Here is a 26237-nt window from a genome sequence, read left to right as displayed (position 1 = left end):
ATTTATCTTTTAGTTCTAAAAACATATTAATAGTTTTGAAAAATGTGTAACCGTGTATTCCTAAAAATAATTATCAAAACAGGTGCAATAGCGAACAAAATAATTTCTCTAATATTTGTGCACCCGTCGAAACTAAAAACAGGCAACCAATTTGAAGTTACACTCGCGGATTAAATAGAATTGGTTTGTTTTTTTGCCACAGAAACTCGTTACAATGCACCAGTGGGACAATTATTTTTAATCACCATTATTTGACAATTACGATAGTTTGTTTAATTTTCATCATTGATAGAGTTAGTCTTTAATTAAGCATTTTATTTAATCTACAAAAGTTTAAAACAGTTTTAAAGATAGGTTAAAATAAATTAAATTATATTTTAAATGTTCGTTCGTTCGTCAATACACATGTGTACCTATAGAAAAAATAAACAGTTTTGAAGTTTTATAAGATACATTTAAGTACATTAAATTTTGTATGGAATACTTATTTTACCAGATGATTTCAAAAAGATTTGATTTTGATTCAGAAATAAACTAAACGGTTTCTAAAGCGTATTCCCTCTCATTAGCTACAACAGAATCGTAAGGTTGAAAACTTAACCTATCGAAGTTACCATTAAACAGGTTTCAGAGTAACATTGTGTTCCTTTGTAAGGTGAAGCAGTAGTTAATGAAAAGCAAGTCTGAAGTGCTTAGTGCACTTGGTCAACTTGCACTTATGGCTTGCAAACTATTACAGACTTACTACATTATGTTCGTCCACTCTGTATTTGAGCTTATGAACTAAGTTCTGAGTACGGATTGTAGGTTTGTTTTTTTGAAAATATGATTTTCTTATAGGAGCACCTACTATACTACTACTACTTATAGGAGTAGGTACCTAAATGTTTTCTGAATATGTGACCAGTCGTTGAAAATGACCGTTTTTCAGTCATGATTTATAATTTTATATATTCAGTATAGTAGAAAGATATGCTAATCTTTCTACTATACTGAATATATAAAGTTCGTTTCTGTAAAATATATTATTCATCATGCATGACATACATATGGTACAAATAACATCACTATCAGTTTGTTTTCTTCTGATATTTTAACTACCGATCTTAATTAAGTATAATATTTTAACTACGCTCCAATTTCATAATATTATGTAAAAAATAAAAAACTTGCAGGTATTTTGCTATTATCGCCGAGCTTGTCAGGCGGCCTAGTGACCACAGTCTAATTATATAGGACATAGGTCGATACAGCCGTCCCTTGATTGATTAATCCCTCCTAGTCGCCTCTCACAATACCCATACAAAGTAATAGAGCGCTCTATTTGTAGCCGATCACTTTGCTGTCATACATGTGTATAGTAAGTTCAACTCAGTCTTGCGCGCGGCCTTATGTGTGGGTAACCCTTGTACATACACAGTGACTTTGTGTGCGTGACAAGAGGTACAGTCGGGTACAAATACAGTTATTTAGGGGTTACGGCTGTTTAAAGAAAAACAGTTATTACGTAATTTAATGTTTATTTATTTATAATGATTCTGAATCGCTACTTGAAAAATCAAATGATGAATTTTCGGATTCGCTACTCTCACCGAGGTAAATTATAAATTTTGACTCCATGTCAAAATGTCTATAGTATTTTTCTTTTTTCTTTTGTACATGTCGACAAGTATTACCCAACATCCCTTCATCAATATGACTTAAACGTTCATTTATGAGTTTCATTATTTCCGTCTTATTTTGGTCGACATTATGCGAAGCAATATTATTTTTTAAAATTCCTCACACATTTTGTTTACATTATTATACTAGATTATACGTCTTTTTACATTCTTAGTCCACACTTTTATTTATTGTCCGCGTACCCCGAGATCTAGAAAATATGTAAGGAGTATTTAATTCATCTTAGATATTTCACCTCATTTATTTTTTTCTTTCTCATACTATCAACGTCAATTTAAAAAAACTTATGAGAAAATAATGAAAAACTGTAAATAATAAAAAGCTTTGAATGTTGTTTCATTTTTTGAAACGCTACCTGACTCCTTAAACATTTTCTCCGTGAAGAACTAGACATTTTCGTAAACGACTGTACCCATAACAAAAAGCGATAAGAACACGTCATGCTCGGACGACGTCACTGTCACACGAATGAAAGTTGTATTCTGTTGTATATTTACAAGCCGACGCACACATAGGGCCGCGCGCAAATCTGAGTTGAACTATCTATATCTGTGTGATCGGGACGTTTTATTATGTACAAATGATAGCGCCCTTTTTACGCGTTCTTTTTTTGAATAAAAAAGCGGGTTTTTAGGCATCCCCGGTGCACGCCGTACCCAGTCAGCAGATGTAAGCAGACTGCAGTTGTTTAAAATCTAAACACATGACCCCATTACAGAGTAATAGGGTAAACATAACACGTTGCTCTAACGACGATAAAATTATATAACAATTTTATGTACGCAGCAATGCAGTCCCAGCGGTAACAATTACGAGGGCGGTGCTTTCATTAAACTTCATGAAGTTCAGTAGATTTATGTTCGTCGAGTTTCAAAGAGTTTGGCGCCTAGCTCACGTCGTTTGGATGTCTCGACGAAATGTTTTGTGAGCCAGTCGACTCAACTAGTTTTTCATTTCGTAGCTCTTTTGTATGAAATGTGGAAATTGAGGTCGCTGTGACTCGGTTTTAGTGGTTAACGCTTGATTGCTTCGATTTTGTTGATGGCGTTAGGTATAGTAATAAAATGGTGTGATGCAATTTTGTTCATGCCATAAATGTTTGGTGACTCAATTTTAATTTGAATCAAAAATTGTTTTGAGAAAAGTTACGTCGCAGTATTAAAAATCAGTGTATATGTATGTTTTAACTAAATACTTTACAGAAGTAGAAAATAAAGTGGACCTTAATTACCTTTAAGACAATTTCGTCCCTCAAGTGGGAATTAGTGCTTCAGTTTTTTGGTTCAACTAACGAACAGCTTTTTAGAGCAAAACCAAATTGCAATTAGCGAGAGCGCAAACAATAAAAAACAATCGCCATGAAACAAAAACCCTTTTTCTGTGGAAAGCATAAATCTTCCTTGTTTGGACTCTTGGCACTCGAGGGTTAGCCAGCACATAAATAAAAACATTGTTTTCGCTAACTCTATGGAGACATTTTATATACCGACTTTTTTCTATGAAGAATTTCATTACCGTTCTATTAACAGGAAAAAAATCGTTGAATTGTTCGTCATTTGCTAGGTAATTGCTTTATCTTGCGGTTTTCCTTCATTTTATTTTGGTTTCTTAAAAGATGCGGAGGAATATGTAGTACCGATAATATTATTTTTGAGCAACATTATCCAAAAGTATACTGTACTAGCTCCGCCCGCGGTTTCACCCGCGTCCCGGTATGACTGTTTCCTGTAGCCGGATGGGAACAAAAATTATCCTGTGTCCTCTTCCCGGGTCTAAGCTGTCTCCCCTCTAATTTTCAGCTTAAAAGGTTCAGCCATTCTGAGTTATGAAATGTGTAACTAGCACGACTTTTTCAAAGATTTTCAACAATCTATTTATTATTAATATTGTAACATTCGAGAAAACGAGACAGGTCAAAGACATCGTTTCAAACATGTATCGGCTTTGTATATAAATGGGCAGGTTGATGGCCTTTCAACTCCGTTGGCGTTATATGTTGCGTGAACAATAGCCGAAGGCATAGTAAGCCAAGTGAGCAACGTGACTCAATGCGCTGTCAATTTGGAATATTTGCTGAAACTGATTTTTTGTAGTTGGATAGTTTTGAAACAATTAATGTAGATTGTATAGTCCTCTGTTATAATTAATTTATATAGCGGCACCTTTTACGTTTTATAAGGGATTTAAGTGAGCTGATTATCCATCCATCCATCCATCCATCTGGTCCATTTGGTTATCTGATGGAATCTATACTAATGTTGTAAAGTTAAAGTTCGTTTCTTTGCTTGAACGTTATAACCTCATAAAAAATCTTTCAGCTTGAGACAGTCCATTTATCGACAGGGACATTGAAAGAGGTAAAGGAGCTTCTTTATATATTTCAATATTTACATATTGCTATTAGGTTTGCAATATTTTTAATAGACAAATACCTTATCCCGCACACTATGACCACAAAATGAATCCCGTAACCACGAACATGGCGTGAACCTAAGGCCCATCAATGCAGTTTGTAACTAATAGCACGTTTACCCTGAAATCATATATCCTAGATTTCCTATAGCAATTTAGAATTTGGTGTTATTTGTCCAATCAGTGTTTGGGATAGCAAACAAATGTTTGTTGGCGCTCGGCTATCGTGTTGTTAATTGTTACATGATGTTTGTTAAACAACAAACTATCTAGCTGGATATACTGGACGATTTCAGTGCTTTTGCTTTGTCAATTATATTAATTAGCGAAGTTTTTCTATTCTCACTCTCTCCACCTTTATAGCGTTTTCACACCAGCGGATTTTCCAAGCGGTAAAACTGAGCGATGACATCGGCAGTACAAATGGTGGTATAAAAATGACGTTAAGAACCGCGCAATAGATTTGTTTTGCACGGAAAAACCTAGTGGTAAATACGCCAGTGCGAAAAGGCTGTAATGCATTTAGCCATAGCGACCGGCCCATCATCTAGACACACGGCAGTGTGTCCGCCAAGTTCGAGCAAAAAAAGCGACACACCGGCCGTGGGTTATATTACACGAACCATTTCGGGCCAAATTCGACCCCCCTGTAACTCAAAATCTATTTTATTTATGCATATCAAATTTCTAGTATCTGTTGAGACCCCCTCACTTATCTAAAATACAAAATTTCATTAATATACCTATTGTAGGTCTTGAGATATTGACGTCAGAAAATAGCTATTTTTACTATACACTCACTGACTGACTGATTCACTGACTCACTCATCAAAAACCTAGACCACTTCCAATGGTCGTATTGACTTGAAATTTGGCATGGAGGTAGGTCTTTATGTCAAGGTAAAGAGAAAAATCTGAAAATGGCCAAGTGTGAGTCGGTTTCAAAATAATGAAGGTGTTTTATACCCGGTGTAAATTTATACCCCTAAGGAACTAAAACTACTAAATTTATCTATATTTATATAATATATCTTCGAATGGTACAAAGGTTTGTATTTAGTCAAAGTAAAGTAAAAATCTGAAAACGGCCAAGTGTGAATCACTTTCGAAAATAACGAATGTGTAACTTTGATCCACGAACATAATATATGATAACATGTCATGTCAGTCAGTTGGTAAATCTAGTCCATTTATTTAATCTAGTTCATTTCTTTGTAAGAAACATAGTGCATATAAAAAAATCTAAAAGATAGTATAAATGAGACATTTCTTTAACTAACTTCATCATAAGAAAAAATAAAAATAAACAACCTTACAAAAATAAATGAAATCCCACCCAAAACAAAAATGTGAAAGACTGCCAAGTTCGATAATATGGGAATGCTTCGCCTATAAAAGAAGTGAGATCTGAATAAGTACCAAGTTCCATACACATACCTCAGTTAAAAATAGTTGCTTTTTAATAATGTTACTTGGCAAGTTTTAATAGAAAATTAAATACTTGATTCATTGCGTTTAGTAGGTTTATAACGGTGTATGAAAACTTGCCAAGTAACATCATTAAAAAGCAACTATTTTTAACTGAGGTATGTGTATGGAACTTGGTACTTATTCAGATCTCACTTCTTTTATAGGCGAAGCATTCCCATATTATCGAACTTGGCAGTCTTTCACATTTTTGTTTTGGGTGGGTCTTTTTTACTACACTTTTATTAATCTTCTGGCTCTTTATTTAAAATTTTGCGAAATACCTATAAAAGTTGTAAGTTGTTCCTTTTAATAAAGATAAGTGAAAATTAATAACATTTCTAGAATTAGACCACACTTTTATTTTAATCCACTTGAAGCAACTTCTGCCAACGTATAATATAAAGTATTTCATTTGCAAGGCTTCCATTTCCAAGAGTTAAGTATTAGCAATCATGCTACCAACTTCAGGCTTCCACAATTTTCGTGGAAACCCTCTTTAAATAATTAACTATGATTATTCAACATTATATATAAGCTGCCAATTCTCTAGTACTTAAAAATTGGTATTTCGTTACGAAACCATTTAAACGCCATGAATTTTAACACAAGACATTTATATTAATTTAAAACAGTGAAACGTTATATAAATTAATAAAAATGTAATTAAGAGGGTCCGTATAAAAGTCACTCGATTAAATGTCGTATAACAATGACAAAAGACCCCTAATATAACCGAAGCGCGGCGCTCTCTGTCAGCCCATCCTATTGATGCAAAGATACCGAGACCCTATCAAAATTTAAATGCGGTCCATTTTAGCTGTTTCGCTCTGCGGAATCGTAATGAAAATATCCTTTACATTTACCTATATTACATTTTTATTCGACCCTATCTTGTGTATTGAGTAAAACCAATTAGTTTGTGATCGAGATCATTTAAACAAATTATATCTTTTTTTTGTAGCATTTGTGATTTTTAGAAATAAATATAATTTAAATGCATATATATTGTGTAGGTTTGTAATATAAATTGTAAAAGACACCGACAAAGTTCAGTTATTTAGAAAAGGTTACATAAAATAAACCCATATTTTTATGGTTAAAAAAAACTGAAAAGCTCACGAAAGTCCAAATATTTCCCTTTTCTTTATTAAGATCGTACCATAAAGTGTAAGTCCAGACCGCTCAACATCAACTCACAAGAGAAATATAGTGCTTTCATAAAATCCGAGGTGTCATTTCCTTTTGAATAGTTCGTTATATCTGCGCGGTGAACGAAGTCGTGAATAAAAGTCTCAGGTTATTATTCAGGTTATTACGAGTCGGCCGCGATCCTTCCCCGTCAAGCCAACATTTATACTACGGACACTTACATCCCAATATTATATCTATCTCTAGTTTTGCTTGCATTTATCTCTAGTTTTGTTATAGGAATTTGACATTAGTCGTAGGGGACTGATGTCGAAATTCGCCTTTTCCCGAATATGTTGGGGACGGCTTCCAGTCTAACCGGCTCCAACATAGTTGGGAAATAGGCAAGGACTTCGGCTTCTAGTCTAACCGGATGCAGCTGAATACCAGTGTTTTACAAGAAGCGACTGCCTGTCTGACCTCCTCAACCCAGTTATCCGGGCAACCCAATGCTCCTTGGTTGAAGTGGTGTCAGACTTATTGGCTACTGACTACCCGTAACGACTGCCAAGGATGTTCAATGACAGCCGGGACCTACAGTCCAAAAATCTATCTCCAGTAAGGCAATCGAGCGGTAGATAGGAAACTGGGAGCGACGTAAATCTAGCTTCTATTGACAAATGATGGTGCTCGTTTCATTGTATCGCTTTCAGACACATAACTTTTTATATTTCCGTACCGTTTTTGATGTCGTATGCCCGGACTAGTATGGCTTTCTTCCTATTGAGCGTCAGGATTGAAATATTTCCTTTTGATGTGTACATAGTATTTGCGTCTATGAATAAGACTGTTACCTCGACGTTCGGTTTCTAGTTTTCTTTTTGTTTCGGTTATTTGATGCTTTTTCTGTTTCTTCGGAACAGAAGGAGTATTTATTCGTAATGTTTGCATAGCGTAAAATTATTTCTATTTAAATAAATTCCGAAGAAAACGTCAATGTTACCCTCCTTTGACTAACGACTAGAAGAATCAAAAAGAAGATATTTCCAAATATGATATGGCAAACATTAGATTTCTTCGTTTAGGAGTTATTATAAAAATATAAGATAGTTACTTAGTTTCTACAAATCACTAAATAAATACTCCAAATTCGCCTTGCTCCTCACTTCAGCAATGTTGAACAAAGACTGAACAAATATTTTCTTTGTCCGAAGGTATTGTTTACATAGAAGCTTAAATAGTTCGGCTTTACTTACCTAGGACGAAGCTTTGAGACTGAAATAAATGTGGCAAAGAGATATTTTTTCAGCTATATAATACAAGATCTCTTAAACAGACATCAGGTTAATTTAAGATATAGAAAGACCACGAAAAATTAATAAGTAACCTTAAAAATAAGCTGGTAGATTTTTTTTAGAAATTACCAAAGATATAATAAATGCTCTCGGGAACGATTTTGTTTTTATTTCAGCGAAACCAAGAACAAAGGACAAAATTGCGTCACAGTAAATGTATTGGATCTATCGTAAATACTAACGTATTATATTCATGGAATTTATATCGATACATAAATCCTCACTTTCAATACTTTTATATCCCATACAGAAGAAAGAATTTATTACGTTTCGGTAAATAAGTATGGTATAAACCCTCTTTGTGGGAAGGGTCATAAATCACCCAAATGAACCCGAGGCTCCATTGACAAAAGTACCATCATAAATAAATAAATACATTCTTACACGGTTCCCGCCACTCGTACTGAACTCCTTCAAGTGATGTTCCCTTTGTGTAAATAATGGTAAATACGCATTTATACAAACATATTTCGTATTTGTCAAAGGTGTCCTTTTATGTTAATTTGTATGTTTTTTAAAAGGCATTCTTTTTTGCAAGCGAACAATAACAAATGCATGCAAAAGAAAATAGAAAGTATAAAGTACAGTAGGTAAAGTATTTCTATTCCCATTGGTTTAGATTCAATACAAAAGCCTTACTGTGACTAAAAGCCATACCTACGTAGGTATATGGTGCTTACAAATATAGGCTATCTGAAGGTTATAAAGTGGAAATATCATACAATAGGTACGTACGAGGGGATCGCTATCGAATTCACTTCAAAGGACAGAACGAAAGGAACAAGTCGATTGGAAATAATCTTCATTTTCAGGAAGTTAACGTGACTAGCAGACGTGTCATGATCTTATCTATTGAGTCAGCGTTGAAGTGCTTATTATTGTTTATGTGTATCGTAAGCTTTTTTGGATACATCATTAATTTTGATACACACTTAGATCCGAATATTTATATAGTTGTTAATTAGTCTGCACTTCATCGACCGCAATCGCAAATGTGGGTTACTTTCTTCTTCTACTATTTACTTATGATATGTCCTTGGTAGTGTTTTGGACATTGCTACATGGTAGCTAGTAGTGATGAGCAAGAAATTATACATTCGATTCGATTTTTACCTATGCAGCTTAAACTATTCAGGTTTCCGAGCAATTTTCAAAAACATTAACAGTATAAAACAATATTTTAAAAGTAACCAAACAAAGTATACGATACTTTGAGTGTTAGAAAACTTTATTCTGAATGTGTCGAGAGTTTACCAACGTTTCGTAAACCGCAGAGTAAAATGTTTGCGAGCCAGACTTCAGCAATACAAACAAAACGCATCGAGAGTGCATTTTCATAGATACAACGTGTAAACATTCTACATTGAAGCAATTTAAAAACCTAACCAATGTTCGTGAACATTTTTACGGATTATTCAATCTTCCCAAAACGGTCCCCGAATACATTAACAAAATTAAAGTCGTTGCTGTTAATCTTCTAAACTGCGTTTGTGTGCTCAATGCTGAGATCAAAGATGAACAAAGATTTGTAAAAGTGGAGAGAAATGAAAGAAATAAACTAAAAAGTAATCGTCTCAAACGTTAAATCAATTTCACCCCATTGAATCACACATTACTTTTTATGGATTCGTGGTTAATAAATATTTCCTTGTCATAGCAAATAATGGTTTTATTCGGCTTTTTCAATATTGACTTAGCCATCACCAATTCTCTTCGGAAATTATGTGCGGAATCGGCAAGTAAAAGGCATTAAATCTGTCTGGAGCGTTCGATTTGCATTGGGAAAATTGCATTTTCGAATCGTCGGCGACAAGGAGGCGGCGCCTGAATGTTTGCAAATGTGTTGCAAAAGCTTTGCTTTAGAGTTTTGCCCCTAGCGTTGCCACTGGCAATACGACGCCGTGCCAGCAAATGACGTAAACCGGGGACACTTGCGGACTTTGTGGAAAATCACATTGTGTTTGTACTGATTACTTTATTGAATCACTTTTTCCCAATATTTATGCTCCATGGCCGAATAAAGTTGAAAACTGAATTATCTCAACGAGACAGACGACGACCATCTGGAAAATAAAACTTTATGAACCATCTAGTAACAAAGTTTTTATACGTGCGACTGCGAACGCCGCGCCACGCCGCCCAAAATCACAACGCGTACACCAGAGAGGTATTTATAGAAACATAGTTTTTAGTTATTTTTCCGACCTCCGTGGTTTTTAAGCACTGAAATAAAAACATTGAATAAAAAGCAGCCATTTGACATGTAATAAAAAAAACAAAAACGATCTCATTTTAAAATTGACAGCGAAAAATTTACCACCACATTTCAAAGTTTTGGGCATAATTTATAAATTCTAGTAAAAATATTTAGTTTAAAATCAACAAGGATAAAACATAATATTGAAAAGGAAACATAAAAACGGAAAAAATGGAATGCTGTTATCCGCCTTGTGGGGAGTGCACTGTGACTCCAATGCTGATAGCGTCAGGCTGTGTCCCAAACTATTGTGAAGAGGAGCCGACTTGCTATCCATGCTTGCCACGGTGCCAGAAGCCAGTACAGTATGTGTGCTGCGAGCAAAAGCGTCCGCGGTCTCCGCCACGCTGTCCAGTATATGAGCGGGAGTGTCAGAGAGACTGTTGTCCTCAGCGAGAGTGTTGTCCACCGGCCAGATGCTGTTCCCCGCGACGCGAGCGGCGACACGAGCCACGACATGAGCGCCATGAGCGCCATGAGCGGCATGAGCACAGTTCCGCACCAGAACCGAGTTACGAACATTGTTGTCCCCCACCTAAACAAGTCAAGACGAAATACATTATACCTTGCTACAGATACGAAGATGGGAGAATTGTAAGTGCCATAAATTGCAATTTTCCTTCGTAAAATAAGAATGTATTTTACGGCATGCTTTATAAGTATGTTGTGAAATGTATCATATTTATTTAATTTTTTTACCAACACCTTGCTGCATAAAATTTTCAAATTAAACAAATAGAAACTCCGCCCCTAAGACGACCCACTGACCGAAAGTTTCTTATCGACTTACCCCTGAAGCAAAATTCTCTCTAAAACACTACTCCATACTTTATGAATCTTTGAATGTTCTGCCATAAAACAGTTTCTCCAAAGTATATTCTGAGTACACTTACTTGAATATTCAGCGGATTTGCCACATTATCGTACCGGGCGTATCTTTCTGAATATTTTCGTGGTTCCATTGTTTTGTTGTTAGTTTCAGGAACGGTACGTTCCGACACGGTATGGTAGACTCCCCATGTCAGCATACCGCCGAAACGGAATGCAGGATCAGATTCATGGGTATCGAGGGGCAATCCGCTACTTATGTACTGCTAGAGAAAATAACGGTTTATATTGTGTCCATACTTCCGTTGAGCCTATGTGTAGAATATTCCCGAGAGTCACCATGGAAATGCTTCCTGTAAGAAAGCGAAAGGAAAAAAAATAAACCTCGTTTATCTCCTAACATACGGTCATCATTAACATATATGTAGCGTTTACTATCTGTATGAAAAAAACTTTTTGAAGAAAAAGTAAGAAAAAGGACGCACCTGGCAGGTAAATCCCCTGCCGTCATCGGCGCTAAAACGGAACGGAATTCAAGATCACAAATACAATGAATGCGGCAGCGTTTCATACATTCGCAAGTGTTGGCACAATGCGATTTGGAGCTACCACCCTATCGCCATCCCCGTCAAACCGTCGAAGAAATGTGCCGTACTTAAAAAGAAGTACTGACCTCCTACCTCTCTGGTGCGTAAATTAATAAATAGAGTTTATACAGACATTTCAAAGAATGTTCAATTTTTTACAACCATGTTTGTTGCGAGTGTAACTTATTCAATAAAGAAAAATATTAACTAAATGTTTTTCGCCATATTTTTGTGAATGTCGCGAAAATGCGGGGAAATTCGCAATGCCTGAGTAGGGCGCAACTAAACTGCGTCTGTCTGGTCCGTTGCAGGTGAGAAGGCTACCCGTATCTGCATTCAAGCGCAATGGAATGCAAGACCAGGAGCACTCGAAGCTACTCGGCACTGCGAATTTCCTTGTAAGGTGTCCTCGAGACGTGTCCATCGAATGTGAAGTCCGCGTCAACCCCGTCAAAGTAGCTGATCCCGCTAAAGTGCCTTGTTGCGAAACCAAGCATGCACTCGGCTGCAATTACCTTAGGAAGAAGCCGATAGAAGTATCCCTTGAAGATATATTAGATGACTAATAACTGCATGCAACGTTATATGACAATAATAAATGAGATGACCTCACGTAAGCGGCTTTTCTGGTACTATTTATTATTCGGGGGGCTCAAGTTGTACGGTTTTACTTTTCATGGTTCAATTAATGCAAATCTTTCAGTATTTGTGCACAAACTTCAATTATAACTGTAATAGTTAAAATGGTATTTTGTATTGTTCCAGACAAATCAACCAACGGTACTGATGCGCCGCGCTTGTGAAGTGGCGTGCGGGACCCGTGCGAGGCGAAAGCCTTTCGTTGTCTCTTCATACGCGGTGGACGCTGACAGCGAAATTCGACGGTACCACTCTGAAGATGAACGGGTACTGATTTAAGTAATTGCACCTTAACAATCTTAACATTTCTAAAAAGACTAGAATCAGAAGTCACATGATTTTATGGTGCCAATACACGGCTTCTTTAAATTCTAGCTGAAATATTAGACCTGAGTTCTTAAATAATGCTTTTTGAACAAATAACTTCTTTCGGTTCATTCCAATTGAGCTTGGCGATATTTTATGAAAAATTAATATTCAGTAGGAGGATGGAAAACCGCCACCTGAATTGATTCCCACGCAATATCCTTTTAGAAGCCGAAGCCAAAGCAAAAAGCCGAATAAACGCCGTCGGTGACGCCGAGGAGAAATTCAATTTCATTACATACCCAGTCAGTGCTAGAAAAATGAATCTGACGTAGACCATAGACCACAACCGGAAAATGTTATTAGATTTCTTTTAAAAAGTTCCAAACTCTAGAACACATTAATCTGTCGCAAGAGAAATTAGGACTTTAGTACGTAAAAGCTAACTAAAACAAGTTTATAGTCAAGTTTTTTTTAATCCTGGAGTATTTGTAGGCAATAAGATAATTAAAAAATTCCATGGTTATAGGCGTTAAACGCTTAGGTATAATACTCAATAAACATAGACTACATAAACAAATACATTGAATCTATGAAAAGCAACATAACAAAGTTAAAGCGACCTCCTCGTAGTTCTCAGTCTCTAACCAAATTACAGAATTTGTCAACTTCGGAATGAATGTTTAAGAATCGGATTATCCGCAGAATTAGAATTTTAATTAAATTGCTCCACTATTTACGAGCAATTTACGTGAGATTAGATGTTATTTGGAGTACGCCTGTTTGGTGTGTTTTTGACATCGATCGTGCCGTCTCGTGGACCACAATGTTTATTCGTTGAACGCGACATGGGTTCGGATGGGGATTTATTTTCGACTGGGGCTCAAGATACGACTCTTCGTGATTGGGCCCTGTAATCCGAAGGCTCGCAGAATTAGGCCGGCTCTGTACTCGAAATACCCGTTGACTTGCTTCTATTTAGTTAAACATTTTATTGGTTGACATACTTGACAGTTTAATTAAAGTTTAATCTCTTAACGTGATGGTTCACTAATCCGCTGCGGTCCGCAAACTCAAGCGGGATCTCACAGTTGAATATTCAATGAATTGTACACACCATCACCTGGGCCATTTGGCATCCTTTAACACGAAAGAAAGTTAACAGATCTCTAACTGAATTTAAACTTTAACACTCCTCGCCTAAGCCCAGTAATTAACAGAAAGCGTAGTTATTATCCGAAACAGGGCAACTTTCTGGATAGGAATTTGGACTTACGATTCTTGCCTTTTTTACCTGCAAAGTTAATTAATTTACGGGATTCGAGTTCAGAAACTTATCTGCTTATGCAAATAAGAAAATTGCCGTCCCTCGTAGAGATTTTTGAATTAAATTAGATTTTTATTTGTTGATTCTGTATAAATTCTTGATCTTGGGTGCTATTGTGCCGTTTATTTTTTTATCGTTTTATTTTGTTTTTGTTTGCGAACAGGGAAACTGTTGCTTCCACTACGAGAGAAACAAATCACAGTGTAACCCCCCGTGTACTTCTCTGTATCAGCCTTGCATGTCGTGCACGGAATGCCAGTACGTAGACTGTGTGTATGCGCAGCCGTCCAATACACCAAGCTGCTGCTACTATTGCAAGTGAAGCGTCACCTCTATAATAAACACTCGTGTGACTTGTAAATTATCGTTTTGTTTATTTTATTGTTATGCCCAAACAATTTGGCGGCTATATTTGTTATAAAGTTTTTCTAATAAAGCAAGTGTTTCATTTGGAAATGTAGAAAGATGTATCAGCATAATTTAGCCGAAATGCTTGGCTATATCAGCCTTATGATTATTTAAATGCCATTTATTTTCTTTTCCTACTATACCATGGCCTGGGTCCACGATGGGGGCAGCTTTATTTATCATTCTACTCCACTTTGCTCTCACCACGACACCTCGGATAAAATGCGCTGTTGGAGTTCCATATATTCAAATTCATTATTATCTTGTTGTCTACCACTGGGATCAAATCTTAAAGGTACCTACCATTTTCCCCGTTAAGTTACAAAATTAAGAACCCATGGGATTTGCGTTTGTTGGCCGTGGTACTACCAGTACCAATAATACTACCAGTAGTACCACGGGCAATTTTTTCTTCCCGTAGTACTACCAAGCGGTCTGGTAGTACCACAGGCAAGAAAAAACTACCCGTGGTACTACTGTCAATATTATAGGTTTTTTTAAACCCTTTTGTTGTCACAGTTGATATTGTCATCCTAGAAAGAGAATTGAAAATATTTTTTTTTGAATGTGGATATATTTTGGTACTATTTCGTAAATAGATCTGGTATACTTCGGCCGTTCAGAGAATGCGTTCCTGACACCTATCAGTTAGTCACGACTATATAATCAAACTATTTCACACTCGTCTATATACTGCTGTCACAGCAAAACTGCTAAACCGATATAGATGAAATTAGTGAGAATATACAGTGAAAGCACAAATCCCCGTTTGTTGCCCGTGGTACTACCAATAATACTACCAGTAGTACCACGGGCAATTTTTTCTTCCCGTAGTACTACCAAGCGGTCTGGTAGTACCACGGGCAAGAAAAAACTACCCGTGGTACTACTGTCAATATTATAGGTTTTTTTCAACCCTTTTGTTGTCACAGTTGATATGGTCATCCTAGAAAGAGAATTAAAATATATATTGTTTTGAATGTGGATATATTTTGGTACTATTTCTTAAATAGATCTGGTAGTTGTGAAATTTTTCATTGCTCAAAATTGACAAGAGTCAAAAACACTTAGTTTTTTTTTTTCACAAATAAGAATTGAATACCTTGATCTTGTGGGATGTATTTTATGCTATCCGTGTACTTGGTGAGTATTTCCGTCGGGAAATTGGAATACTCAGGTAAGTTTTCTGTCCTGGTACACGGGGAGAGCAGTTGCATCTAAATTCCGAGATTGGTAGGTTCACTTTTTAACTCCGGTGATTGATGAAAATAAGAAAAAAAATATGTAAGAAAGAGTCACCTACTCCAAGATAATTATATAAGATAACAAATCAATTTATTTGAGAAGAGCACCAGTTGCAAAGTGTGCCATTTGAGAAGTGTACTAGTTGCGAAGGGCACCATTTGAGCATGATGTACAAGTTGAGAAGTGCACAAAATGCGTCAAACCCAATGATTCTTTCACTGTTAGGAAGCTACACTCTCTGCGCTGAACGCAAAGTACGTTTTATCCGGGTACGGAAAGAAGTTTCCCCGGATGAGGTGATTAGTCAAAAACTAATTTACAGAATATGGCCGAACCAAAATAGTAAAGTACTAGGACAGCATAACTTACATGATCATATCAATACTTAATGCTTTCGATAATTTTAATGAATAACACTACCTACTTAATATTTTAAATAAAACGAAAAACGTAAGTACCTAGATATTTAATTCTTTTAAAATTTGTGAAAAAAAAACTAAGTGTTTTGGACTCTTGTCGATTTTGAGCAATGTAAAATTTCACAACTATATAATTCAAGGGTGGAACCAGACATTACGATGCGCCACGAGTGTATTGAGGCGTGTATTGTGCGTGTATTTAAAATATACCAACATTAAAAGTAGCTAATTATTATGTTCGGTTCGAGCACTGGGTTCGAGCCATCATCATCCTCGCCACCTGCTTGTTATATACCAGTGCTGTGTAGGTATTCAGGCTCACACCCTGTGAGGCATTTGCTGTGCATTATATTTACATAATATTTACAAAATATTTACATTAATTTTATAAATTAAAAATAAACTTATATATGTTACCGTAAGATTACAAACATCGTTAGATTACAATCTATCTCGAGAGATTGTAAACTGTCGAATTATTGTGAACCGTAACATCTGATTGCAATTTAACGCATTATTTTTCGCTATATTATAATCTATCGATGAGAAATTGTCAAATTGTCAACTGTCCGAAAGCTCTCTCTGATTGGTCAGTCTTTTTGTAAGATCGACCAATCACGATCAGCCGTTCTGTTCCCATGGAGTTCCCGTAGAGTTAGGAATGAAATAGAGGTGTCAGTTAAATAAAATAAATGCTCTTCAAAAATTCTTCAAGTATTAAATTTATATAAAAATAACTCTTATAAAAATACAGTTAGGTATTTTGTCTTCAAATACAAACTAATATTTAAAAATAAAATAAAAGGGGTGCTAATTAAACAGGCTTCTTTTTAATATCATTTTTCGCCCCCAAAAATGTATGTTGCCTTCTAAATTACTAAGTCAGCCACAATTAATAAAGCGTCGAGCATCTAAATAATACTATCTTAGCCACGAGTTATCTTCCACTCTAAATACAACTCAGCATGATGGTTATTTTTTTGCATCTAAATTTGTAGCATGCATTCTAACAGTAAACTTCTTAAATACTATTAAATGACATCATAAAAATATTTATTTACCTTCTAATTTTTTAACTCGTACCTACTGAGTTTTTTGTTTAAAATATAACACATCCCATATTAATTGACCCAGCATGGAAGTAAGCATGCAACATGCAGCAAGCATAACTTCTGTCACGGCTCCGGCGCTGCGGGGCTCCGGCGGTCCCATGCGAGCTTATCGTCGCAGATGGTTTTCACGCTCACCACCGCAGCTTCGGCTAGCTGGCCGGCGGAGCCGGCCAGCCTCAGCCGCGGCGGCGAGCGCTGAAACTACCTGCGCCTCAGCTCGCAGGCCGCCTCGCCCCTCCGCGCCTACGCGGTTTTGAATTGCACTCTAGGGGTAGGGCAGACAAGACTACGTGGAGTCGGTTTTGCAGCGATTCGTTTTCGTCACTAACTTCAATTTTTAATACAATTTTTAATTGTGTGTAATTTGAGTCTTAAAAATTAAGTACAATTTTTGATTTTATAAAAAATTAAACCGTCACTTATTTTTGCACGTCAAAGAGCTGTGACACCGGGAGTTGCAAAGAACATTGTCTTTTTTGACGTTCTACCAATCAGCGCGCAAAATGCATTCCGTTCTACGCCAGTTGACAATTTGACCGCTCTACATCGCTCTCGATCTTACAAAAAGACTGACCAATCAGGGAGAGCTTTCGGACAGATGACAATTTGACAATTTCTCATCGATAGATTATAATATAGCGAAAAATAATGCGTTAAATTGCAATCAGGTGTTACGGTTTACAATAATTCGACAGTTTACAATCTCTCGAGATAGATTGTAATCTAACGATGTTTGTAATCTTACGGTGACATATATACAACTTAAAACTAATACATTGCATCAAAAAATTGCTCCTCATCGCTGTCACTGGGTAATGTACCCAGAAGGCTGGCAGCATTGCCACGTTGGATGGCAATGCTCAACCTCTGTGCGAAATAAAAGCCAGCCCTTGGGTCACGAGAAGTGTCAACAAGGCGCTTAGAAATTTCCTTCGCAAGCGCGTGAGCACTCGGACCCCACGGCCCGAGAGTTTCAACCCCAAACGGCTCAAACATGTAATTCCCGATAAGGCTACTATATTTGCGCCGTTTGAGGTCCTCTGCTTGTGAAGCGGCGGAGCCAACACAACACGCAGTTCTAGGAAGATGGGATGGCGCAAGAGTGTCGACGCAGGTCGCGTCCCACACTAAAGTCCTACCCATCTTCCACGGAAATAGCGACATGCCGTCTGGTCTCTTGCCATCGTCGCGTGCCAAACCATTTGGTTCAAGTACGGCTGGCACGCCGACGGCAACAAGAGCCCGACGGATCACGTCGTTGATATTCGCATGTCGTGGTATGCGGCCCGCACTCCGACTGCACGACAGGCCGTGGTGACCGAGGCTGTTGACAGCTTCCCCGCAGTGGCAGCGGTGAGGAGTGCAGCACGAAGCACCCAGACGCAGGCAGACAGCGAGTCTGAAAGTGGTGTCGTCAAACATGGTGCCTATGTTTGCCGACGGAAATGCGTGAAGCCAAAGACCTGACTCCCATTCACCCACAGCCAGTAGGCGTGCTCGCTCCGCAGAAGTAATTGACGTATCAATGAGATTTTTCCGTATTACTCTGCAGAGCGGCTCATCCCACTGTCTCTGGGAGGATGGGTTGGCGGGTAGATCGGTATTCGGGCATGTGACTTTCCAAGCATTAATAGCCTCCGCCAGGCATGGCACCTCAAAATTGATCAGTGTAATAGGTAGTATTTTCCTGATCAATTTGTCAGTGCCATGAACGGAGGAAATAAATGCCGGTAAACTAATACTGGAAATTTTGCGGACGCCAAGCCCTCCCATACGGATGGGAAGTGTAGCTTGAGACCAAGCTTTGTCGTCCAAGGCCACATTTAAAATTGATGAAAGTGTATGTCGAATTATTTTATCAATTTGATCCAAAAGGTTGATGTGCTTCCATAAATGAGAAGCACGCAAGATGTAGGTTAATTTGGGGCCAAAGCAGCAGTATCGTAGGATGGTGATGGCTGAATGTATATTAATTTTGAATAACCTTTCCGAAATATCATTGAAATTTTGAATTTTGTTCTCAATAAAATCCGAAAATGACTCTTCCAGTACTGGTGACCCCAGGAGGCAAAGAGAACTTTTGTCTATTATTTTTATGCCATCGGCTACTGCGTTAAAATTTTGGAGTGTCGTCTGTCTGTCGGTTGTGTCAGATATAAAGAGTTCGCATTTGGAAATGTTTAGGTCAAGGCCAATGTTATGGAGTTTGTCTCTTAGGAAAATGAAATCATTAAGTACGGTATCTCTGTTGCCTCCCAGGGTCCCATCGTCGAGATACCAGACGTTAAATTCAGAATTTAGCTGCCGAATTATTGGGTTAATTGCCAAACTAAAAATCACAGGCATCTGTGCATTTAGATTCTGGTGTCAATGTCTGGGTACGGCATAAGGATAAGGAGCAAGCGATGTTGTTCATGGTAAAGCGTGTATGTAAGGTATGTAAGCTGTAAACATCTGGACACCCTGGGACACCCTGGCAAACATATGTTTGGACATAGCGTGGCTTTGTCCGTATGTTCCTTCAACGGCGCCGCAGCAGCAAAGAAAATAAAGATCTACCGTAGATAAGGAGCTGTCTTTTAAATAAAATCTAGAAGATTTGATTTAAATTCCTAAAATTTTAATAAATATCCGCATACGCAGATACTTTTTAATGTTACTTTAAAATCTGATCTAATCGGTCTAAGAAGGCATATAGGATTCAGGCATGGATAGGCAGCTCATACGTACAAGCAACGTAATGCACAGAATTGTAAACCAAAGGATTGATAGCATTTGACAATAGACACGCATCCTTTTTAAATGATCTTCTCTTTCTATTGAGTTCCTGCATAAACAAACAGGTAACTAAAACTAAGTCAAGACAAACTTATCTGAAACAATGTACACAGGTAACCTGCCCGCAACTCCCTCGCGAGTTTCAAGTAAATACAAAATTAATTACAATATATTGCGCGAAAGGAAGCTCAGAGCTACAACCAACTGACAAAACAATCCATTTACATACTATACTCATTGTTTAGTCGTATTACTTCCAATAACTTTTTAGGTGTGTTTACTGTAACAAATCAAGGATATCTGTAGCAGACATAAAGATGAACGATCAATTTGATATAAGGTATTACTTTGATTCTCGCCTATCAGAGTGTAATAAGGCGTATCTAACAGAGATAATATTTTGTTGCAGACATCACAACAGCCACAACTTCTGCGGATTCAAACTGAAAATGGAAGATTGTGGGGATTCGTAATAAAAACGCCATAAACTGTGGTGAAATAAAAATACTCGGAAAAAGTGAGTGCGAAAATGCGATTAGTGCGTTGTGTGAACAGTGTGCGTGTTCGTGTGTGTTTGTGAGGGTGCCTGAGGGGGGTGCAAATGCGAAGGCGGCGCGGGAGGGGGGCGGGGCGAGGTGTGCGGTGACTGCCCGCTGCACCATGCGACCGCCGCTGCCGCTGCTGCTGCTCGCCGCGTGCGCCGCTTGCACAGCGCAGATTGCGTGGACGCCCATTTTCCTCGACGGTAGCAGTAAGTTTTTAATTACGACTGTAGAAGTTGGTTTTCAAAATTGTCTTATTTTTTTTTTTTAGTGTTTATCCCGCCTTGTGACGGGTCTGCTATCCGTGTCAAAATTGTCCTATTCTCTTGCATAAATATTAGACAGAAGACGCTGCAAACATCTTATGACATCTTAACAACCACCTATGATCACAGAGCCTGTGTTTGTTAGGCATAATTGTAGTTATTCAAATGCTAACTGTAGTAATTTAAGAGCCCAGCTCTTGTCGGTGCAGCTCCTTCCATTTACGCCCTATCTAGCGCCAACTCCTGAACTTCCTTATACGTCACAACATTCACCTTCTCTTTAATTTGTAACTGTAGTAGTTAGGCCAATATCTTGATCTGTCACCAGGTCAGGTAGACCTGTGGACGCAAGCATCGACGGGCTGCGCGTGCCCCGGCGGCGACGGCGATGAGTGCGCGTGCTGCGTGCGCGACGGAGCCTGTCCCTGCGGCGATGTCGCGCCGACGCGGTGCGCGCAATGCGGGTTGGAGCAGTATTGTGCTAATAGTAAGTTGGAGTCGATTTTATTGCGATGTTTATTTATTTTCATCAGAAAGTAAATTGTGAGTTTATGGTATTGACGATCGAAAAAAATAATAAAACTTTTAAAATAATTGAACAGTTTGTAACTTTCATTAGTACGTATGACAAGAACAAAGGCATTATAATAGTGCCTTTGATTTCGGGTAATCCTTATCTTTGACCTGATAAGGTGTATAATTTAACATTACTCATTTACGTTAATACATTTCCCATTTTCCTTTCAAGTTGCACACAACCGTGCCAGATGTTAAACTCCAGCTAATGTACTGGTGTATACGAAGGTCTTAATGGATTCCATGCTGTACTACACTTAGCCTTTATTTTTCATCCAGTTTTATCCGAACAAAATTACTCTTCTCTACAAGATGTATCTTGTTACAAGAAATTCAATTATTATCTATGCGGCTGGCATTGCTCCAAGATATCATTGATATGTTTCCTTTTCCGGTAGAAAATTATTATTTTTAATTTTATGGTAGGATACACACGACGGAATAACAAATTTTGGTCAATGTATCTAGGATTAACGACGATTTGGGTCAAAAGATAGCATTATAATTTATGAAAAGATTTGTATCTTCTGGAAAAAGCATTTCATTACAATAATAAATGGTATGTCGTTTATATTCAAGGAAAAAGAAAACATAAAATAACAAATGGTCCCATGCTTACTTTGAAGGATTCCATATGGACACAGATTTGATGCTATCAATTCAAGAATTACTTTCCATAAATCTGAATAGCTACACTTTGTCTTCAACTAAAATAATAACGTATATATGTATATACCTACCAAGAAACTCATATTATAACCATACTATATAGAAGAAGCCCAAAAAGTTCAAGTTCCGTCTTTGAAATCCGTAATGTGCCGCATGTAGGCACATGAAGTAAATCAAAATAATATTTCTCGAATAAAATTTATGTATCTGGAAACGTGAAAAGGAGTCTGACACTGTTGGCATTTTGAATGCTACCTAATGCTAATAATTTTTAGTCCAAAGAAAAGGCTTGTTTTCGGGTCAGTCGAAATGTTGAGAAGTCCTCCGGCAATGTGTGTATTTGAAAGGATACTTCAAGTATATTATAATAAGATTTCAAATTGAACAGACGTAATATGACAGGCGTCGAAATAAGTATTTCGAGGGTCTCGCATTAAAAGGTCGAAGGTGAATGTAAGGGATCACTACAGTGTCTTGGAAAGGAAAAGATTTATTTGAATATACACAAAATAATTTTGTAAGCTATAAAGAACTGACAGCAATTTAGCCCACACAGAACATCAAAGTTATATCTATCAAATATTTATTAAACGCAAATGAACAACGATGCCAGCTAAACAGACAATACCAGATACGAGTATTATTTGCTATGCAACTAAATATGTATATTTCAGTAGGCTATTCAATTTAAGCCCATAGATCGAATCAGGGCACAATTATATCCATTTGTTTAGCAAAGTGCTCCATTGTTCAACCTATCGATATAGCAGTGGATGTTATTACATAGTAGTATTAGATACCCTTTATCTGATACGTGGTCTCGTTCCAACATATTGTCCATAAACAAGGTTTTAATGGTCGGCGTAATGGAACTGATGAAATCAACAAGCTTCTAATGGACGTAAAACAGTGTAATCAAACCCTTATCAATCATTTTCAATATAGTTAGGACAATGTCATCACGTTTATGAATCCTTTAAGGGTAGTATGAGGTTGTCCTGTTATGAAAATAGCCCATCCAGGGGTCTCATAACTTAAGCGATGGAATATAAAATGAAATTATTTATTTATTCGTCCACAAATCACTTTAGACAATCTAAGAAGTGACAGCTACAAGGTTTACCAGTCAAGAAATACCGCAGGCCTAAAGGGACTTAAAGCAATGTTTCAATAATAATGGGGCAAAACGAATTCAGTTGGGATTGTCATGTGTTACGCAATTAGGATGCGGGTCGAACGCCATTTATCAGAGGGCTGCCAATCTCGGATCCGAAGTAAGACTTTTTGTAATAGGCAAATTGAATACGGCAATACTTTTTGCGTGAACTGACAGTCTTAATCAAGGGTACAAGAACAGATTTCATTTGCACTTTTCCTTATCTCTGCCTATATGAAACCAACTTCTTAGCTTACCGTATCGATTTGTAACTGTAGATGTAGGATGTAATATAAAGAGCGGTTGATTTTATACCATGCGTCATCTAAAATAAGGTCCAAGTTGCTTTGCAGTCTTCTAATCACATATTACATTTCAGTGTGCAACATCACAATCGACTCGCGGGTCCTCAAGAGCAAGTCCGGCAAAACGTTCGGTCAGATCAAGTCCCCTTCCATCGAGGGTCCTGGCGCGTGTTCCTACTTCTTGCAGCCAGATGCTGGCCAGCGGGTTGAGATACAACTGTACAGGCTTGTCTCCGTCGGCAAGTTTAATGGCACCAGGTAGGTTTATATTTATAAGAAGCTCCTTCAGTTAAATATACATATGATAATATAAACTTCTAAGGATCGTTTAAAATGCGACCCTAACCCACAAAATTTAATTGAAAATCGAAGCTAAGAATATAATGAAAGTAGAAAAGTACTCAAAAGTTTATTTTCACTGAACACCTTTGCACAGAAACAATTTAGTATTTCCGTATCTGATACGCATGATGATTGTCCCGTATCTACTCGACTGTATATTCATTAAACCAGAATCCTAGTAAACACATTCTAATATCCAGTCAATTTCATTACTTGCGACCCCAACAAACATTATTATCATACGTGAATTCAAATGGCATTATTATCTGATATCCAATATTAATAAATCTAACTCCATTTGGATTCGGTTTAAAATTTTAGCAACAATTCCTCTTGCGGCTGACTGACGCATTTAGCTTAATTGAAACGCAATGAATTCCATCCAAAATTACCTATGCAATCGGAAACCAAGCACCATTTAGCTGTTCTGATTTACTCATCTATTACATTAATATGGCCTTAAGTTTTAGACATAAATGTCCGTTGAGTGTAATCCATTTACATAATAATCATGAAGCTAATTATGATAATAACCACAAACAAATTACAACATTATAATTTCATTTCATTCATATAAACCGGAGCGTATTTTTGTATTTTTCACGAAACTGTGCAAGAACTTATTTAAGGCGCTGTATGACATACCTATGTATGTACATACGTATACAACAGTTTGGCATATATGACCGATGCGACACTTGCGAAATAGCAGGTACGGATAATAGTTCAAAACTAATTTTATAAGTAAAAGAACCTTTGACTTGTTCAGGATTTTGTTTGACCAATACAGAAGAACAAGTGCCAAATAATACCTAAATTAGCAATCATCAATCAATAGCAATTGGAAGTATTCAAAACGAGGACTATACTTAATGAAGTATGGTCATTGAGTGTGGTCCGCGTTATGAATGTGAACATAATTTTTATGACAGACGCAGAACCCTAAAAAGCAATCTAAGAAAAATTAGATCCTCCTACCATATTCATAGTTTCGTTCAACATGTATGAGAGTTATATGGAGCGGTCCGTGATTGGTGGAAGGGAATCGGTCGCGACGGGTCCGCGCTAGCCGCACACTGCTATGATCAATGTCCCGTCAAATTGAATATTTCCAGAAGATCGTCTTGCGATAGATACCGGCCATATTATATTGCTCATGTGTGTCGATTGTCAATATGCTTGGTAAGGCGTGTTGCGGTTTCGAACAAAATCTAATTTGCGTACGTGAGGGGACCTACCTAATGTTTGTTTAGCTTTTGTTTGATATGAGGTGCTATTGTTATTAAAATGCTTAACGTATATATCAAATTGACCGTTATTTAGCAGGTAGGTACCCTATATAGTAATGCTTTATCCTAGGTTCAAGATCGACAGGCTATCTCCGACATCGTTTACCGTGATGCCTTGTTCCATCTCAGTTGTAGCTCTCTCCAGTCTCTCTGTTTGTCAGTTGATTGGATGTCGATCATAACACGGGCACATAATGAAGATTGTAATCACTGGCCTAAGACTAAACAAAGCTTCACACCTACATACGTAACACAGAGGCATAATAATCTGGCTGCAGCGTATATCCGTATTGTCGCGATAGCCGGAACTCTAGGAATGTATGCGGTATTTGATTAATGTGTTAGTTACTTACTGTGAATACGAGAGTATTTGCTGAATCTCGATAATGCACTCGCAGCATAGACTGGAATATTGCTAAATCTGTATTTGTGAGCACATAAAGTGATGTGGTGTACATTTTTATGCGAGTTAAGCGTGTACTTATAACATTGTTGGCAGCGGGCAGCTTGCCCACAGTACGCGAGTGCCGCAGTCGTTGTCGGATCCAAGACAAATTTGTCTGGATTACGTTCTGCACAGTATTTTGTATGTATCCGTTGGCGGCGGCTACATATCTCTACGCTCATTTCGTTTTAACATTAAACTATAATTTACGAACATGGGATGTGCAGTCGTTAAACTTTGCATGTATATTTACCATAAACATTTCAGCCTGCAGTATTTCTATCTTTTCTTTCGCACAAGACGTCACATTTAATCCCAATGGGGTGTTGGGTTTCAATTAGTTAATAATTTGTTTTTGTTTTCTCTCCTAGCTGTGTGGGAGGCTGGTTGCAGCTGGGCAGCGCAAGCGCAGTGCCCGCGGGAGGCGCTGCGGAGACGAGACTATGCGGCGCCAATGAGCGGTATACGCCACCCGTAGTGCTGTTCGCCGATCATGGCGCTTCTACTTTAGAATTTAGGTGAGTACTCTCTAATAGAACCATTTCATACGAAAAGGTTGCACATATTACACAGTTACAAAAAATTTAGATCCTCCATAGCTATCGCTGCAAGCTTCCACTCAACATTTGCAATTTGGTGAGATTTACTCTGAAATTGTTAGCCACTTCCATAAATAGTAAATTAAAGGTCCAT

The 26237-nt window shown here is 37.5% G+C and overlaps 1 protein-coding gene and 1 long non-coding RNA gene across 2 annotated transcripts in view; both read left to right on the top strand.

Moving 5' to 3' along the window:
• LOC124632979 overlaps positions 1-20569 on the top strand; it is a 29962-nt gene extending 9393 nt beyond the window's left edge. The window contains exons 2-3 of the long non-coding RNA XR_006984692.1: positions 12486-12626; positions 20364-20569. This is a non-coding gene — a long non-coding RNA (uncharacterized LOC124632979). The remainder of the gene's footprint in view (positions 1-12485; positions 12627-20363) is intronic.
• A 45-nt stretch (positions 20570-20614) lies between these two features.
• The window catches only part of LOC124646268, a 29219-nt gene continuing 23596 nt past the window's right edge, over positions 20615-26237 (top strand). Inside the window, exons 1-4 of the mRNA XM_047186389.1 lie at positions 20615-20705; positions 21091-21249; positions 23543-23726; positions 25916-26062. Coding sequence (XP_047042345.1) covers positions 20615-20705; positions 21091-21249; positions 23543-23726; positions 25916-26062 — 581 coding nt within the window. The remainder of the gene's footprint in view (positions 20706-21090; positions 21250-23542; positions 23727-25915; positions 26063-26237) is intronic.

This window comes from Helicoverpa zea, chromosome 1 (assembly GCF_022581195.2).
Source record: "Helicoverpa zea isolate HzStark_Cry1AcR chromosome 1, ilHelZeax1.1, whole genome shotgun sequence".
NCBI classification, from domain to species: Eukaryota; Metazoa; Arthropoda; class Insecta; order Lepidoptera; family Noctuidae; genus Helicoverpa; species Helicoverpa zea.
This window is presented reverse-complemented; position numbering and strand designations above follow the sequence as displayed.